A 20005-nucleotide genomic window follows, 5' to 3' on the forward strand; every position below is an offset into this window, starting at 1 on the left:
AAATAATTTTTGGGTCTCTATGACCTGAGCCATTGCGTAGCTCTTCCTATTGTCAAAATTTTGGCGCCGGTTTCGTGTCATTCCGAGTTCTGTAGCTCGAGTTATGCACGTTTTAGCGAATAAAGTGTTTTTGTACCAAACTTGAATCGAGTCAAAACTCATCCATTCGGGGGAAGCCCTTCCATTCGTGCCTAAATGTGGTACTCTGAAGCTTCTTGAGCTTTGTCGAACATTTGTTAGGATTGTTTCGACTGCATCGACTTGTGTTGATTCATTATTGCTTTGTGTGCTCAAAGGTTCAATTGTGGAAACTTTGGGATTGACTAAACAAGCTTGTGAGGGAGACCTACACCGCGAGACTGGAACAACTCGAGGTAAGGGCAACTCTCCTAGTTATTAGCTATATGATTTAGGCATCGATAACTTCGACCTGTTTATTGCTTTTGATTATGACTGTTGTACTGGACTGGGAAAATGTTTTCTGAGGCTTCGGCCATTGTGAACTGATAGAGGCGTGCGTCTCCGTTTTCTGGAGGCTTCGGCCGTTTACTGGTTTCCGTCTTATTGTTTTATAGTGGATAGACCTGTTCTATTCCTTTCAATTGCAAAAGTGCATGAATCTTGTTTTATGCCCAAACCTTATGGATATATCGACTTCGAATGCGGAGTGTTACGAGAGTTAGCAAGTAGGATCTGTCGGAAGGACTGTGCTACTGTTGACATGTAGGATCGAGGCTTTCTCAGGAAAGAGAACTTGGGGATGATATTGATCTTTTGACTTGTTAGATTTTGAAACAAATGAATTCCTAAGACTTGATTTGAGAATAAATTCCATAATGAATTAACTCCAGATAGAACACTTTGAATGATAAACATAACCCCTTTCGAGGAAGACTTAGGATATGAAATGAGTTCGAAAATGGGAAGGGACGAAGATCTGAGGTTCGAGGAAAGATAATGATTCGAGTTGTGAACGTCATGAAGAGGAGCCGTTATGAGTAGAACCGCCATTAAGTGCAGGTGCTACTCCTTGTGTGAAGTGATTGGTCAAAGGACCGACGTTTACCTTAGGGAAAAACGATAGAGACATGAACCATAGCTAGACACATATCCGGGTGAGGACGAATCGTGGTTTGCTAGCTCTTGCATACCTGCACGACTTGATTAAGGGGCTTGTCCTTAATCCTATTAATTGTTCTTTGATTAAGAGGTTTGTCCTTAATCATATTATTTATCCATCGATTAGAGAGGATGGACCTTAATCGTATTGTTCACCCCTGGATTAAAGTGGCTGGACCTTAATCCTATTAATTACTCTTGATTAAGGGGTGTGACCTTAGTCATATTATCGTTATTGGATTAAAGAGATTGAAGAGGATGGACCTTAATCCTATTATTTGCTTATGGATTAAAGAGGATGGACCTTAATCCTATTATTTGCTTATGGATTAAAGAGGATGAACCTTAATCCTATTATTTGCTTGTGGATTAAAGTGGCAGGACCTTAATCCTATTATGTGTTAGTTGATTTAGAGGATTGACCTTAGTCATACTAATTGTTATTTGCTTAAGAGGTTAGACCTGAACTCCTATTACCTCGATCGATTAAGGGGTTAGTCCTTGATCCTGTTATATGTTTGTTGATTAGAGAGTATAGAGCTCATCGTGCTAGATGATTCACCGTTGAGTCGTGCGTTTCCATTGGTGAGACGTGACGCTGCCCTGGCAAGGAAATGAAGATACATCTAGGCGCAGGCGGCGAGTGATGGACTGATAACTTGACGTTCAAAGGATAGAGATCGACTTATGCTGTGTCTAATTATTATTCACACGCTATTTAACTATGCTAAATCTAGCTAGGACTTATATTACATTACTCTAGGAAGTTGACCCTTTCTGCCTTGTTTGCTTTGTTTGTGTTTGGGCGGTCGGCAAACTGCCAGGCCCTAATAGGTGTTGCTTCGAGTAGCTGTTGATTGCTGCAAGAAGGTGTTTGGACTGATTGACGAGAAGATTTGCTTGGAGTGAGTGAACCAACCAAAGACTTGTAAAATAATAGTTAGATGTAAGGCTAGAGCCTTGGGTAGAGAAGCTTACCGTCATTGGTTGAAGCTCGTAAGGAAGATTGTAATACTTACTTTGGTCTTGTGTAGGTTCCGATGCATTTCTCTTCTGCGAATCTCCAGTGAGGGGATTGTAGGAAGTATATTGGACTTAGGGTGTTATCACATTTTGAACTTTGTTGTCGGTTAAGACATTACTTCACTGTATATTTTATACGTCTTGAACATCCGTCGTCACTCACGGGTGCTTGCCTTGTCAAGGCCGGATGTAAGGGTTTGGGTAAGAGTATACATATCAGGTTTTGGAAATGTTTTGGAAAGAAAGCAAACGGAAAAAAAATATACCCACTTTTATTAAATCCTTGTTGGAAAATAATTCCATTTTATTTAATAGGTTACTAATTGTGGCCCCAAAAGTTGGGGTGTTACATCATCAACCAGGAAGCCTTGTCACCATAGGGCATCCGCCATCAACCAAACCTAAATCAATTTAAACTAGGCTTAATTGCACTTTTCGTCCCTGATTTATACCCCTTGTGCAATTTTAGTCCCCTTTGTTTAAAACGAGCAATTTTGGTACATCAAAGATCAATTTGTGATAATTGGGTCATTCCGTCAGTTTCCGTCCAATTCCAAACAGATTTTTCATATGTGGCGCTCATTCATGATGTGGCCCTGACACATTTTACCACTTAGATGCCATTAGGACTCCACGTAATCAAAAGTACAATTAATTAAAATTAAAAAATTATTTAACTTTAATTCTAATCAAATTATTGATCTCTAATCACCCTCCATCTTCATCTGCAATGAATTAACAACAACAAAAAATTCTGTAAATAAATTTAGAAGCAACCACAACAAGCTATAGGAATTCCAGGAACATACACCCATGTGGAAAAACCAAAAAAATTATCCAGAAAGAACAACAAATCTAACAACAACCATTATCTTCATCTTCATGTTCATATGGAAAACTTCAAAAACCTTTTCCCCGCCATTACCCAAAAAACAACCCCAAAAACCCCTTCTCACCACCACTCCGATCTCCACCGGTCGCTGCATCACCATCAGACCTCCACCACGCTGCTACCTCGTGCCCTGCCGAGTTACGCCATGGTGAGGGGTCATGGAGCATCGCTGCCAAATCAAAAAAATAAACCCTCATCTCCCATCCACCCTATGCAAACCCAGAGAGAGATTTTGGGATTGAGAAAGAAAATATGGGAAGCTTGCAGCGGAGATGAGGATGAATTGAAGGAAGGCGCTGGATCTGGGTGAAGATGAGGACGAATTGAAGGATCTAAGCAGCTCCTTATCGTAGTCGCCGAGCAATTTCGTTTTCCTGTTGGATCTGGTTCCCCAAGACAAGCAAAACAGGAACAAAAAGTTGCAGATCCTGAAGTTAATAACCAGAGGGTGAAGATGGGGTTGGGGGTGTGAGGTTGGGGATGGGGGCTGGTGGTGCGGTGTGAAGAATTAGCTGGTGGAGATGTGAAAATTTTTAGCAGCAATTGAATTGGGTAATGTGAAAAATGAAGAAAAAAGTGAAAATGATGTTGATGATGATAAAATGAGGAGGGGGAAGATGAAAATGCTCGATGGAGGATACATGGGAGTTAGGAGGACGGTGGCTGGGGGTAATTGGGATTAGGGTTCTATATTTTTAATTTCATTATGTATTTAATTTGTTTTATTTTTTATTTATTTTATTTATTTGATGATGTGTCATTCATGGTGGTGTAATAAGCAAAAAAAGTAATCAAAATAAGAATATTCCGTTTAAAATTGGATGGAAGTTAACGGTGGACCTAATTGTTACATTCTAATTTTTGGTGTACCAAAATTGCTCGTTTTAAACAAAGGGATCAAAATTGCACAAGGGGTATAGATCAGGGACGAAAAGTGAAATTAAGCCTTTAAACTAATAATATCTTTTTTTCGAAAGCAAAATATATAGATATCTAATAAATAAATGATGGATACCAACAAAAACCCTTTTCGAAATTTATATAACAAATTTTATAAATTTTTATTTATGAAATTATACTTTAATATCCATATATTAAATTTTATCTATTAGATTTGAATTTATAATAATTATAACACAAATTATACAAACTTAATTTAATTTTTTTTAAATACCCTTAATTTGTTTTTTTGTGCTTCGGAAAATATAAAATGAACTCCATTTTTATATGGTTTGATAAATCATTTTATTAATATTATATTCTAAAATGAGATTATTTTAAAAAAATGAAAGTTGGGCGTTTGAGAACAGAAAAGCATAGAAGTAACTGGGAAAACTGTAGTGAAGGAGCAGTAAGATCCGGCTGTAATCGCAATTTCTGAATTCCGATAGCAGCAAATTGCGTTTCCTCAGAAACTGAAACGAACTTCTGATCCGTTTCGACACAACTCCAAACCCGAATGCTTGCGCGATTTGATCATTACGAATAAAATTCAAGCTCAATTCAACGCTCGCTCGCATGCATGTTCGGAGTGTTTGATTTGAATTCTCAGGAATTAACGTCGTTTGTTACCTTCCGCCGCTGAATCGGAAAAGGGAGAAAGAAAGAAATGGCTGTGGTCGATGTTATCAAATCTTGCCTCGACTCCATTAGACAGGTAACGGAAGTAGAATGTTCAATTTGATTTTAGTGCTATGTGTTTCTTTTCATATTGATACTGAACTTCGATAATTTGAAGCCATAAAAATGGATAGAAATTGCTAAGAATCAAATGTATATTGGTATAATACACAGGCTTTGATAGATGTGCTGTTCTTATTTTCTTAATTGAAAGGTTGTGTATGTAGTATTTCACTTAATGAGGTTTAAGTAGTTGTTTTGGCCTTAGATCTTTGGTTTGAATTTGAAAGCTGTGTCACTGGACCTTCCCTTAGCGAGAATTCGCAGTCCGAAAAGGCAATAAGTTGTTGAAGAAATAGTTGTATGTTGATATTGTAAGAGGAGACCTTAGATATGTTTGTATAGCTTTAGGGAAGATAGCACATGGAATGAATTACTGTTGTTTTATTTATTGCAAAGTATGGAACTTGGCACTTGCATTATTCTTGCGGTTACTATCCAGGCTAATTTCCTATTGAATTGTGTTTCAACAATGTTTTCTTACTGTAACTTTTTTGTTACAAATGCTGTGGTCAGCAATCACCAAAGACAGATAAATAATGGAAGGAAATTGCTATGAATTTCAACTGATAGGAGCAGCTTATTGATATTAGATGGTTTTTCTAATTGCATCCATCCAATGCTGTTCTAGGTTTTTACTATTTTTTCTATCAATTTCCCCCTTATTGTGCATTTTTTTGTTAGGTTTTAAGATACCATAATGTGATTGAACCTTGTTTTCCTTGGCATTATGTACTGTGATTTGATAACCACATACAGATGGTTATTTACTTCACCGTAAATTCTAAGCTCAACCATTTTGTAACAATGGAGTGGTTTTTTCTTCTTCTCTGTAACATTAAATAAATCTTTCCGTGCATGGACTTGGTGTGTGGCCAATATAGTTTCAGTCACGCCCCTTTTGTTTAATCTATGAATTTGAATTATGTCCTGCATATATTAGTTATACTTATTGGTTTCAGCTTATGTGACCCTTTCCATGTAGTTATTTCATAAATGTTACTAACCATCTTTCATTTTCAGATATCAGAGGATATTGAAGGTTCTATTGTGTATTTAGATGCTGGATCTACAGAGAGCTTCCAATTTATTGGGGCATATCCTGTACTTCTAGATCTTGGAGCACGAGCTATTTGCAGTTTGGAAAACATGTCTGCACTTGATGCGGTAAGCAGCAGTTTCATGTGTTGCCCATGTTGTCTTTCTGTGCTTACAGTAAGCTACCAAAAATTGATCATAATATCATGGAAAGGCTACATTTGTTTATTAAAAATGTGAGGATGTTACCGTTTTCCTTCTTTTCTAAAAGATTATATTACATGCCACGACATGAAATTAGTATTGCTGATATGAGAGTTGAATTTGCACTTCATGTGATAGTGAGTAGAGGGAAGTAAAATATCAGCTTCAGCGAGTTTGAATTAGTCTGATGATGGATATTTGTAATTATCAGTATATCTTAGATTTATAGTTTTTATTTGAATTTTTAATACATAGAACTGAACATGTTTGTAAAGAAATAATTCTGAATTCCTTTACGTAATCTTGAGATCATTGATATTCGCCAAGTTGACCTGTATCTAACCAGGTGTTTAGTTGGCACCGTGTGTGTATATATAGGCTTTTCATCTAATGGCTCAGATTTCTGTGTTCTGGATGTGTTTGAACTGTGATGGTCTAAGACTTTCTTTTGGTAATATATCTTGATCTACTTTTATTTATGGGTCCCTGCCCAGGTGGTTGATTGGAATTCATACTCTGATCATGCAAGGAAACTTGTGGTTATCACATCCCGTCTACTAAGTGATGCACATCGATATATTTTACGTTGCCTGAGCTCACATCAAGCTGTTCATCGTTGCATTATATTTACATCTATCTCAGAGGTGCTTATTTATCATTACTTCTCCTTTCTCTTGCACTCTTAGTTTCTTTCTTGGGCTGTTAAATTCTGGGTATTATTGTTTCATGTTTTATAAATTTAATGCTGGTCTTACATATCTATTAAAAAGTTATTATACCTCTGGATGTGAGTGTGTAACCTTTTTCTTTTCGATTTCTGATATTATGGTCTGGGTTCTATCAATTTACAAGCCTTACGGCTTATCTATGTAATAGACGATTTATGGTTGTACCATAATCCAGCTTTTGTTCTGTTGAGATCTCACATTGACCAGAGATGCAGCCAATGTAAAGCTTATAAAGGTTACTCATGTGATGAGCTAACTATTGGGTTGAGTTAGGCCTAAGTCCAAATTCAACATGGTATCCAAGCCTATCTTAGACGTGTTATTGAGCCACCTTCAGATGTTCAATCCTGCAAATTTCACGTTCCAGATGTCCAAACTTGTGAGTAGGGGGAGACAGAGGTGGGGGGTGGGTGTTGAGGTCCCTACAAACTAGAGATATGGTTGAAGTAGTCCTTATAAAGGGTAAGACAATCATCTGTCCTAAGCTACGTTTTGGGGTAGAGTTAGGTCCAAGCCCATTAGGTTGAGCGCAAGTTGTGCCCAAAGCCATAGGTTTAGGGCACATATGTCTGGATGTCACACTTAGGCTTAGTCCAAATTTAAGATGGTATTAGAACCTATCCTAAATCCAATGTTGTGTCACCACCACAATTCAAAAAATCAACCAAGCCCCACGAATTTCCTATTATGTCTATGCTTCAAATGTCCAATCATGAGACGTATGTGTGGTTATCTTTTGGATCATTTGGGGTTTGGGACTTAGGGAGAGTGGTCGAGTCTCTCCAATTACTCAGCAACCTTGTTCTTTATATATCCAGTTCCTACCAGAATCCTCACTTCATGAGCTAACTTTTGGGGTTGTGTTTGACCTAGTATAAATTTAAGACGTTCATTAGCATGCAGATCTTCATAAAGTAAAGTTGGTTTCATAGTTGTTAAAAAAAGGACTTATCGTTCTTATGATAGGAGCAGAGCTGATTAGCCAATGTAATGAAGTCTGGGCTGACTCTAGTTCTCTTAGACACATAAAATGTTATAGGTGTAACTGTAAGTCAGTATGGCATGAACAGTGGGGTTAGCTTGCTTAATTAGCAATTATGTTTTCAGTTCTCCTCAAATTAAATCGATAGTAGTTATTTTTTCCTGAGTCTCATGAAGTCATTATTTATCAGCAATAGTAACCATATGGGTAAAATTATTTTATCTATAAATATGATATTGTTGTGATAGAAATCTTAGAATCATTTTGTTCTAATACCTTTTCTCTTATAGCTCTACTTTCTTTTTATCCTTTAGTTTTAAATTTTCTTATACTAATTGAATGCAGATGGCTCACGCAGCATTTCCTGATTCGCCACTGGGACCAGATGCATATAATGAATATGAATCCTTGCTGGTTCAAGATTATGAAGAACTCATTAAGAAACCGGGGAAAAATCTAGGGCAGATTGGTAGTCTCTTACAGGCAAGATTTAACCTTGAAGATGGAGGAGGTTTGCAGTTTCCTCCCAGTCAAGAGAATGTTTCTCATCTTGAAGCTAGTTCGAGTGGAAGGGATTTTTACGAACAAAATCCATTAGACTACATTGAAGATGCTGGGCAGAAATTAGTTGTTTCAGTTCATCATTTTCCCATGATTTTATGTCCCATTTCACCAAGAGCATTTGTTCTACCTTCTGAAGGATTAGTGGCTGAAACATTCTTATCAGCTGAACATGAAGATTCCATCGGTCCTGGTTTGCCTCCCTTGAGTACTGGCTTGCTATCTGATGCTGATGATGTGCCTCCAGGTGCAACTCTTACAGCACACTTTCTCTATCATTTGGCAGCCAAGGTAACAAGTGACATGCATTCTTTTGGTAATTTAGTGACTTGATTTCAGGATTTTCTTTTTATTGCTCAGGATTACTGTATTATATAGTCCATACAAACCAGCTTCAAAGGCAGCAATGCAAAATCTTATTAGGGTAAACATAAAGCTATTTCGAATAAAATTACTTGAATAAAACTTTACTATTAAGAATGTTGCCCATTAAAATAGACTCTGAAATGTCGTTTTCAAAATTTTGGTATTTCGTAGCACAAATGGTGTCATTTAATTAATTCATGTAGACTAGTGAATCTCGCTTAATGGGAAAAAGGTTTCTGTTATTGTATTAGTAGTATTGATAATTTTTCCATTAGTGACAGTACAGTACCTTTTTGCATTTTGTTTTTCTCCTCTATTTAGTTTACCTTGACCTTTTTTCTATTGCTTATAATATAGATGGACTTGAAGATGGAAATTTTCTCCATTGGTGATATGTCGAAAACTGTTGGAAAATTTCTGACAGACATGTCAAGTCTTTATGACGTTGGCCGTCGTAAGCGATCAGCGGGGTTGTTACTCATTGATCGCACACTCGATCTTCTCACTCCTTGCTGTCATGGAGACTCACTTGTTGACCGTATCTTTTCTTCTTTGCCCCGTAGAAATAGAACAACTACCCATGCCCAAGGTAAAGGTTCAGGAAACCAGTTAAAACCTGGCTCTTCCCATCTGCAACGTGCTCCTTTAGATGTTCAGATACCACTTGCAAAGATCCTTAATGAAGAAAATTGGAAAATAGACAATTTTCGGCTTTTAGAAAGTATTGAAGCTTTTATGTGTGGGTGGAATTCTGGTAACTCTGATTCGCAGATTGCAGGTTTGATTAATCTTAGTCAGAAGATTCATGACAAGCCTAGTCCCTCTGATGTAGAGATACTTACGGGGTCTTTTGTCTCCTCTGAATGTTTTCGTGGAATACCATTCCTGGAAGCCATAATAGATAGAAGAACAAAAGATGGGGCCTTATTGGTAAAGAAATGGCTACAAGAAACTTTGCGCAAGGAAAATGTCACTGTGAATGTGAAATCTCGTCCTGGTCTTGTTACCAAGCCAGAATTGCAAGCTATGATCAAAGCATTATCCAGCAGACAATCATCTTTGCTAAGGAACAAAGGAATTATTCAATTAGCTTCAGCCACATTATTTGCTCTTGAGGAATCAAATACTGCGAAATGGGATGCATTTAGCAGTGCCGTGAAAATTCTGAGTGTAAGTTCAGGAGAAACCAGTCAAAGTCTCGCCGCTCAAATTTGTGATCTCATCAATAAGAGTGCTCTGTTGGGATCACAGGTAAATAAAGGGAAAGGGGAGATCTCAAAGGGGTTGATTTCTTTGCAAGATGCTTTGCTGTTAATGATCATTGGATATATTTTGGCTGGTGAGAATTTTCCAACATCTGGTTCCGATGGGCCGTTTTCTTGGCAAGAGGAACATTTGTTAAAAGAAGCTGTTGTAGATGCCATTCTTGAAAATCCATCTGCAGTAAACCTCAAGTTTCTAGATGGGCTGAGGGAAGAGCTTGAAACTAATGCAAGGAAGTCAAAATCAGAGGAATCTACTGAAGCCCCGTCAAAACTGGACATTGATGATTTTGATGATGACCAGTGGGGAAAATGGGGTGATGAAGATGGGGATGATGACAACAAAAATGAACAAGTTTTTGGTGATATGCAACTTAAGTTGGAGTTGCGGGATCGGGTGGATAACTTTTTCAAATTTCTTCACAAGTTATCTGATCTAAAAAGAAGAAATCTACCGCTGAGGGATGGATCATTGTCTGTGGAAAGCAATTTTGACGAAGATACCTATGTGGGAAAAGGGTTAGTTTATAAGCTACTAACAAGGGTATTGGGCAAATATGATGTGCCTGGGTTAGAATATCATTCTTCCACCGTGGGGCGCTTGTTTAAGAGTGGATTTGGGAGATTTGGCCTTGGTCAGGTGATTATGGTTTCTTATCCAATGCATGACTAAAGTTCACTTTTTCAAATGTGCTAAATGCTAATCATTCTTTTGTTTGTTTTTCCTGTCAATTCAAATGCTGCAGGCTAAACCAAGTCTTGCCGATCAAAATGTCATTTTGGTGTTTGTCATTGGGGGTATTAATGGACTTGAGGTAAAATTCAAGTCTTTGTCTCCTAATTCCCCTCGTCAATGAAATAAGTCAAATAACTAGATGGTAACAGTTTTTCCATGAAAGTTTTTTGAACTTAACCAATATTCTCTGGAAGATGACATTGGTTTTTTCCTTTCATCTGTGTTTTATAAATTTTGATCCTTTATCTGTGTGGAACGGTAGCATAATTTTGCCTAATTTTTTTACTTTTCTATAACGTAGGTGCGTGAAGCTCAGGAGGCGTTGGCTGAAAGTGGAAGACCTGACATAGAGTTGCTTGTTGGTGGAACAACTCTCCTTACTCCTGGTGACATGCTCGATTTACTGCTAGGGGACTTGAGTTACTTTTAATTCCTTCATCCATAAAAAAATTAGGAGAAAGGAATTAAATTGAATTTCGTTTTTTTTTTTATAAATCCTGTATGTTGTAATTCTTAACTGTTATATAAGCTGTTTAAATTTTCTTTTTCTTTATATACAGAAGGAAAATAGAGAGAAAATAATCATTTTCTTTGCCAGTCAAAAATGGCTGTCTGAAAGCAGAAATTATGGACATTGGATCTAGCAGAAACTCAGCAGAGAATTCCTAGCAACAATAATCCTTAGATCAGTGAAAAAAAAAGAAATGGTATCTCTTGTTTCATTGAGTGAATTTCTCTCAACAAATTTGAAATTTAATGAACTTCCTTGGATAACTTGTTTTTCAAATCATCCCATAATTCCTTAGTATTCCCAGTGTAGACTGAACCATGTGCCATCCTAATGAGGGTGTCCTTTTGATCAACTGAGACGGCCATCATATTCCTCTTGCTCATCCATGTACAATTGATCATCCTTAGATGGCTTGAAACTGGAAGAATTTGAATAAAATTGAGTATGTATTCACAAGATTCAGAAATATATAATATATACTACTATATTTACATGTGCCGTTGCACGGGGGCATATTTCTGAATATATTAAAATTTGTTTTTTAATACATGGATTAAATTTTGTATATAAATGATAGGCTTAATTGCACATTTGCTCCCTTATCTTTCACTATTGTGTAATTTCCCTCCCCCGTGTTTAAAATGAGCAAATTTACTCCCTTATCTTTCAATTTGTGAAAATCAGCTCCTTCTGTTAGTGAGCCGTTTAAAACTTAACGGAGCTAGCTGACGTGGCTTGCTATCTGCACCCCTTGTTTCCTATTTACACCTGCACCCCTGTTTTTAATAGATAAACCGTAAAAAAAATGAAATTGAGGCTTAAATCTTCATCTTCAACCTCATCCTCATCAGTCATCATCAAACAAAAGAGAATAAAAAATCAAACCAAAATTAAACCCACAAAACCTAGAAAATAAAAATACAAAGAGGGATCAACCCATATCTACACATAACCCATCCTTGGCGCATAGGCCAATCTCACTGTAAAGCTTCCCCAATCCCCACCATTAATTATACTAGGTTAATAATACTGATCTTTATAGCCTTGAATTAGGATGCATGAGGCCATCATGAATAAAATTCAATGGACCCAACATCTAATCTATGGCATGTGGCCCTTGTGAATCCATATCAAAGTTCCAATTCCCTCAGATTCAGCAGTTCTACACAACCTCAACAGCATAAATCCAACACAAATTCACTAGAAACACCAGATACAACACAGAAGAAGGCTAGGCTCTGAAGCTCCAGAACGAAGGGATCAAGAGAGAGAAAGAAAGAACAAAGGTTATGGGTTTTGTTGAATCTGGTTCTCGGTCCAGCAACGACGACGAACGAAGACCTCCTTCCACGGCAGCGATGGCATCCCTTGCTATCTCTGGGAGTTGGGTTTGGGGCCCCCCCTATGGGGCTCCGCGCCCCACTTAAAGTGGGGAAATTACGGAAAAACCCCCTTTACAAGAATACGGAATATTAAATTTCGTATTCAATACGGAATATAAAGTTCCGTATTATATTACTATGTAAATGACAGGGGTTTTTCCAAAACCCATTTCAGCGCTCCAAAACATTTCAAACCCTTGCTCTCCAATCTTCGAGACCGACGATCTCCTTGCCTCAATCATCATCTGGAAAGTGTACCATCGTCTCCATCATCAAACCCATTCTCCCCATTCATTGCATTGAACCTAGAGGTAAGTAAGTTTGGATTTCAACTTGAATTCACCATTTAACTTGGAATTATGGAATCTTGCAACCCTAGGGTAGTCGATTTATGCTTAAGTAGATGTTATGTTGGCTGAAATTGTGTATAAATTGGCCTTTGGGGCGAGTTCCATTCATGCAATGTCGTTAATGGATCTCTGGTTCGATACGGAACATAATGTTCCGTATTCAATATGAAACTTAATGTTCCGTATTGGATACGAAACTTAATGTTCCGTATTGGATATGAAACTTAATGTTCCGTATTTGGTGTCTGTTTAGAGTTATAAACTTAATTTATAAAATGTTTTTATAAAACTTAATATAATTAGCTTAGTTTATTTATAAAACCTAATCTAATTAGCTTAGTTAATTTATAAAATGTTTTTAATTTAGTTATAAACATCGTGAATTATTTAGTGATTTTATTTAGAGATTTAATTGAGAAATTTAGTAATTGAGCGAGTATAATTTATTCAGTGAATTTATTTAGAAAATGTTTGCTCTGAATATATAGTGAGAATGAAGAACAGAAAGAGGTCTCGAGCTAGTGAGGATGCGGGGCCTACAGAGGATAGACACCGGCGATTACATGCTTCTAGCCGGCGCGGCGATCAAGCTGCGACCTCTCACGCGGTTGAGGCTTCAGCTCCAGCTCCAGTTGATTCTATGCAGTCGCCCATGGTAGAGGCTTCAGCTCCAGCTCCAGTTGAGCCTACTGATCGAGTTCCTACTCCGCCGTCTCCCATGGTTGAGGTACCTCGCCATGAGTCAGCAGGCGAGGAGTCATCAGGCGAGTCGTCATCCGGCGATGAGTCATCCGGCGATGAGTCATCCGACGAGGAGTCATCCGGCGAGGAGGGGTCATATGACGAGGATAGTATTCCTCCTCCTGATGTTGATGCTGATGTCGTGCCAGAGGCACAGGGTGGCGAGGAGGACCTGATCCAGAGGTTGCCGCCGTTTCCGGGGGGGCCTGTTGATCTGTCGCTTCTCACGCATTATGCTGATCACAAGGCTCCCTGGACGTGGCATGCACTCCTACGCACAGACGAGCGGTATGTGGACCGTCGACACTTGAGGGTGGCCACAGCTGGGGGGAAGGTTTGGAACCTTGCTTGTGATGGTGATTCAGACAGTCACAGGAGGGTTCGAGAGTTGATTGAGCAGACGGGTCTTCATCAGCTACCCTGGTGCAGCTACTCGGAGACAGATGCAGGCCTCATTTTGGCCCTTGTGGAGCGATGGCATGAGGAGACTAGTAGCTTCCACATGCCGTTTGGGGAGATGACCATCACCCTGGACGACGTGTCGGCTCTTCTCCATCTCCCAATGGGGTCGAGGTTCTATACGCCTGGGAGGGGGGAGAGGGACGAGTGTGCAGCGCTATGTGCTGAGTTGATGGGAGGATCTGTTGCTCGTTATCATGCTGAGTTTGATAAGAACAGGAGCCAGACTATTCGCTTTGGGGTCTTGCAGACCCTGTATGATGCTGCGTTGGAGGGTATGTCTTAATTATTACTTGATTAAATAGTATCTATTATTATTGTATTGTTATTAACTGTTAACTGAATTCATTTCATTGTAGAGCACCGATATGAGGACGCTGCACGGATTTGGCTGGTGAACCAGCTAGGCGCGACGCTCTTTGCTAGCAAGAGCGGTGGATACCACACGACCGTCTACTGGATAGGTATGTTGCAGGATCTCGGTCGAGTGTCCGAGTACGCGTGGGGCGCAATTGCGCTCGCTACGTTGTACGACCAGCTTGATCGAGCGTCCAGGAGGGGGACGGCCCAGATGGGAGGTTTCAGCTCACTCTTGCTAGGATGGGCCTACGAGTACCTTTCTGATCGCGTCATTATCCGGAGGGCGGATCCGGAGTACTCACAGGACCAGCCTAGGGCGCGGCGGTGGGTTATGTCCCGGGTCGGGCATGCAGGCCTCGATGAGAGGCGAGTCATGCTCGATGAGCTGACGGTGGATGACATTATATGGACCCCATTTGAGGACCATCGGGCTCATCGACCACGGGATCAGAGGGCCATGTATTCTGGCTACATCCGGACGCCATTTGGCCGTGTTGTTCGACGACATCTACCAGAGAGGGTTCTGCGCCAGTTTGGCTACATCCAGGATGTCCCTCGACACCCCTCCGAGATCCAGACGACTGGGTCCCTTGCTGAGACCGCAGATGCTGCCTATGCTGATTTTGTGCCGCACCTGCGCCCTCAGGGGATCCCTGTTACTCATTCGGGAGAGGCTGTGGAGGAGTACATGAGGTGGTATGGCGGTGTGTCCCATCGGTTCATCATCCCTGATGATAGGAGGGAGGAGTTCAGTGCTGTGGTAAGTTTGAATTTTATTTTTCATGCAATTGTGATTTTTTGTTCATGATATTTTATTTGTACACTCACATTTATGTACATTATTTTTGCAGACGGTTGTGCGTCGGGTCGTGGACTTGTTGGAGCAGTCACTGGAGGTGCCAGATGCTCTTGCAGTTGGCACGCATGCCCGATCCCTCACTGAGAGGGCGCTGGATCTTATTAGATCCAGCGCATTCATCGGTACCCAGGGAGTAGCCTTTGCTGCTGTCCGAGGAGCTGGAGCTGCAGGAGGCAGAGGTCGTGGAGGTAGAGCCCGTGGAGGCAGAGCCCGTGGAGGCAGAGCCCGTGGAGAGGGTGCACCTGCAGAGGGCGCTCGTGGAGGCAGAGCCCGTGGACCTAGAGGTCGGAGGGGTGGCGGTAGGGGTCGGGGCGAGTGACTGTATATTTGTATATATTTTTTTGTGTACTTTTATATTATGACATGTGACGACATTGTATGGACTCTTTTTATATTAACCACGCTTTCTATTTCCACCTATTATGTTTGGACTCTTATAATGAAAAATAACCTGTATAACTACACCGTGAATAATGAAAGGCAAGATAAGTAACATAAGGCCCATCAATATACCAATGACCATCAAATTACTATTATTAAAAGCAGCAATGAACAACATAAGGGCAAGGCCCATCAGATTAATATTACAGAGCGTTTACAAATGAATATTACACAAAGTGTGGCGTCAGTCTGTGGTGATGTCTACATAGCTTTGGTGACTAAGAGGAACACCAAAAGTAACAAACCAAGCTTCTAATTCTGATGTAAACCTGTGTAAACGTGTAACATATGGGACGCACCAGCTTACTGATATAGGATCAACATACCGTTCCCACTGGAGAGCAATTGGCGGCATAGAATGTCCAGGAGTTAGATGGAGCTACATTATAGAGAATAACAATAAAATTAGATAACTTACAAATACAACAAATTAATTCACAAACTGGATATTAGTGTACGCAATAAAAAAATACCTGTACAAAGTGATTTATCACATGACCAACAGCTATAACACGATGTACAGGAGGTGGACCTTCTCCTCTTAGTGGAAGGTATGACCAACAACCCTGAGAAGAGATGGATATGAAAACCACTTGGAACCTGGTTGCTACAAGGTATCCCATCTCTGGCAGTTGCATCCATTTATCCTCGGTAGCCGGATGACCAGGAAGAAGAGTGAGTCGAGAATGTAAGGCATTAACCACATGTCTGGACCACATTTCATCATACAATCCTCTGTGTCGTTCAAGTTCGTCTATCAACGCTTCCCTAACACATGGCCAACCTTCCTCACCTGATGGTAGTCCCAGTAATGCAGCAATGGCTCTATAGCCACAGTTACCATCGTCCTCAACATTCTGAACTGTGTGTATATATGGGTGGAAAAAGGATGGAAAATGACCCATGAAATAACTTGTATCAGACTTCTTCACACGCTTCTTCTTCTTTGGTGGTTGCGAAGCCTTCTTTGCCTCTTTGATCTCCCTATCAACATGCTCAAAACCTGAAGGATCACGAGTCAAGGATCCTATTGCTTTAACCTTGGGTGGTTTTCTTTCGTTCGCCTTAAGAGTGCGCTTGGACCTTATCTGAACCTCAGGAGTACAAAGTGAACTGCTTTCAGGACAATAGATAGCTTGAAGCTTCCTCCTTACCATACTCTGCCCTCCAGTATCCAAAGAACTGAAATAATGTGTCAATGCCTCAACTTCTGGTTGCATATCTCCATGGTTCATGCCGCAAATATGGTTGCTGATAGTATCTGCAACAGGTTCAGGTACATGCTCCCAACTCAGTCTCTTCCAGAATGGATGAATTGACTCATATGGAATTCTTTCATAACCTGCAAGTTCACAAAAGTGTCACTTTCAATAACAAATAGAATTAATTGACAAGAGAGTGGTTGACCGGTGACCTGCAAGTTCACAACCGCAAGGTAGTCCATGAGTCTCTCTCAACAAGCAATCGCATCCGCCGTAGGACTTCATTCTTATATGTTCATCGTCGATGAGCTGCAGGCATTTGTTTGACACAAATCCTCTAATATTTGTGTAAAATGGGAACATGAAAATGTGATCAATTCTGTGAATACTGCGCTCAAACGATGCTAATATTTCAGTATGTCGATTACATGTCAAACTATGCGACGCATCCCAAGAAGTGGCTAGGTCACCCTTGCAATCCCGCAACATCTTCTTCAAACTGGCATGTGCACCCTCAGCCCTGCAAACAACAAACAGATATCTTATTAACTCTCCAATGTAAACAATCTATCAAATGAAAAACATATAACAAGGCATAAATTAAGCTCATATAATTTTTGTACCTGTTACTTGTTGTTGTTCCAAAGTGCATCACATGATTTGTCCATGCCTTGGCAAATTTTTCCTTGTGGACCAACCATGTTGTAGAACAATAGGAGGTAAAGTTGCTGTATTTGTCCTTGCACATATTAAACAATTGCATCCATTGAACTTCAAATTCTTCAACTGTTGCAGCATCCACCACCTCTCCCCACTTCCCCATAACCAATTCAGCAAAATCATCTGTACCAACATAGAGTTTGCACTTTGCCAAAACACACTTGTTGATGTGCCACAAGCATAATAAATGGCTGGTGTTGGGAAGGCTTTGCTTAGCAGCACTCAATAAGGCAAGATCCCTGTCAGTAACAATCACCTTAGGCAACATGGCTTGATCAGCTAATAGAGACTTCATACACTCCAGTGCCCAAACGTAGTCATCTGTGCCCTCATTAACAATGTAGCAAAAGGCTATGGAGTATGTCTTATCTGTGGAAGTCAGTCCAACAATCTCAAGCAATGGAATTTTATATTTGTTTGTCTTGTATGTGCAATCCATAATCACTACATATGGAAATGTGTTGAACAATTTGATAGCATTTGGATGAGCCCAAAATACATCCCTAATGACTTCCGATCCAGGCTCATGTCTTTCAAAGTGGACGTACTTGTCACCGTCCAACTTCTTCAACAAGTGTTGCATTTCTGTCAATGACCCGCGGAGGGATTTTCTTAACCTCTTGCAAGCACCATAAATCTGAGATATGGTAGTCAAGTTTAAAGGATTGTTTTCCTTCAAAGTCAACAGCATCTTTCTCGGTGGAACCCAACTCTTTGACATTTTTTCCACTTGCTCCTTCTCTTCGGAATTTAGACGACCAACAAAATTGTGGCCAAGTAGTGACCTAGCTGGTTCATGGTTGTGTGTACCTTCCATCACCTTTAGCCGCCAATCTCTATCTATGCCATTTTTCATAGGTCGTCCTTTTAGTCTAAAAGGACATTCTGTCTTTTGTGTTCTCGTTCCTTCAACAAGGTCAGGGTCTCTGTAGGGAACATACTTACCATGCTTCTCGCACCCCAACATGACATAAGCTTTTCTGCTTCCATTCCCACCGCTATCTGACTTTGTGATCAACACAACATATCCATTTTCAATCGCAATTCCATGAACCCAATTGATAAGATCATCACGGGTAGGGAAAATCTGTTCAATGATGCATACCCAACACACAAACAAGGCATAAACAAGGGTGATCAAGACATAATAAGAATTGATATATTACACTTTCAAAACAATGCAAAAATCTGTTCAAAGAATACCTGATCAGTTGTAAATAAATGCGAGACATCTATACTTATACACGGGGGTACAAATGCTGGTGGTGGCACCTCTTCAGGTTGAGCATTGTTCAATCCAACTTCAATCAATTGGGATTCATGAAATAAAAATGATTCTGTCATCCCTGGAAGAGAATACGGAACTTTATTATCCATATTGAATACGGAACTTTATAATTCGTATTTAATACGGAAATTTATAATTCGTATTGAATACGGTATATGAATTTCCGTATAGACTCCGAAACTTTATATTCCGTATTTTAACACATCTCAGAATTCAGAAAATCATCATTCTAACTACTTAATCTACTTAATCTAACTACTTAATCTAACAACTTCAACTACTTAAACTAACAACATACAACAAACAACTAACAACACTTACCTCAAATGCTATCTTTTTGCATCCAATGGTGGAGAGCTTGCCAATGAAGGAGTTGGTGGTGGTGGTAGGAAGAATGGAAGTGAGGATGAAAGTGAGGTAGGAGAGGGTGAGAGAGAGGGTGGTCTGGAGGCATTGAGGGGGTTAAGGGGGCTGGTGAGGGGTTGGTGACGGAGGAGTAATGGTGGAGGGGTTGGTGGAGGGAGGAGTAATGGTGGAAAAGGTGATGACTGTCAGAGTTATAATACGGAATTTTAACTTCCGTATTCTATTTTATAGAATACGGAAGTTTAAGTTCCGTAGGGCATTTATGGGTTAAAAAAAAAGAGGTGGGGCGCGGAGCCCCATAGGGGGGGCCCCAAACCCAACTCCCGCTATCTCTGGTTGAATGAGATTTGGGATTGGGGTTAAATGTTTTAACCACTCTCATCAATTTCATTTTTTATTATGGTTTTTTTTTGTTAAAAAACAAGGGATGCAGGTGTAAATAAGAAATAGAGGGTGCACATAGCTAGCTCTGTTAAGTATTAAACGGCTCACTAACAGAAGGAGCTGATTTTCATAAATTGAAAGATGAGGGAGTAAAATCGCTCATTTTAAACATTGGAGAGGGAAGTCGCACAATGGTAAAAGATGAGGGAGCAAATGTGCAATTAAGCCTAAATGATAAATAAATATTATTTTTTTGAAACAGATAAATAAATATAAATATAACTCTTTTTTTTAACATAATATAAAGATAACTCTATGTTTAATTAATATGATTATGACATAAAAATTGAA

At 39.6% G+C, this 20005-nt stretch overlaps 2 protein-coding genes across 2 annotated transcripts; one reads left to right on the plus strand and one right to left on the minus strand.

Moving 5' to 3' along the window:
- Positions 1-4340: 4340 nt before the first annotated feature.
- On the plus strand, positions 4341-11144 carry LOC130742810 (sec1 family domain-containing protein MIP3). The gene is made up of 7 exons (XM_057594910.1): positions 4341-4691; positions 5738-5881; positions 6451-6600; positions 8012-8518; positions 8951-10495; positions 10602-10670; positions 10893-11144. Exons 1-7 carry the CDS (start codon positions 4644-4646, stop codon positions 11019-11021), a joined length of 2592 nt encoding a protein of 863 aa, XP_057450893.1. The 5' UTR covers positions 4341-4643; the 3' UTR covers positions 11022-11144.
- Positions 11145-15761: 4617 nt separating this feature from the next.
- On the minus strand, positions 15762-19588 carry LOC130742811 (PKS-NRPS hybrid synthetase cheA-like). The gene is made up of 6 exons (XM_057594911.1): positions 19226-19588; positions 18820-18962; positions 17520-18703; positions 17109-17416; positions 16168-17036; positions 15762-16073 (listed from the first exon to the last, which is right to left on the minus strand). Exons 2-6 carry the CDS (start codon positions 18958-18960, stop codon positions 15879-15881), a joined length of 2697 nt encoding a protein of 898 aa, XP_057450894.1. The 5' UTR covers positions 18961-18962; positions 19226-19588; the 3' UTR covers positions 15762-15878.
- Between the last annotated feature and the right edge of the window lie 417 nt (positions 19589-20005).

This window comes from Lotus japonicus, chromosome 3, assembly GCF_012489685.1.
Source record: "Lotus japonicus ecotype B-129 chromosome 3, LjGifu_v1.2".
Taxonomy (NCBI): domain Eukaryota; kingdom Viridiplantae; phylum Streptophyta; class Magnoliopsida; order Fabales; family Fabaceae; genus Lotus; species Lotus japonicus.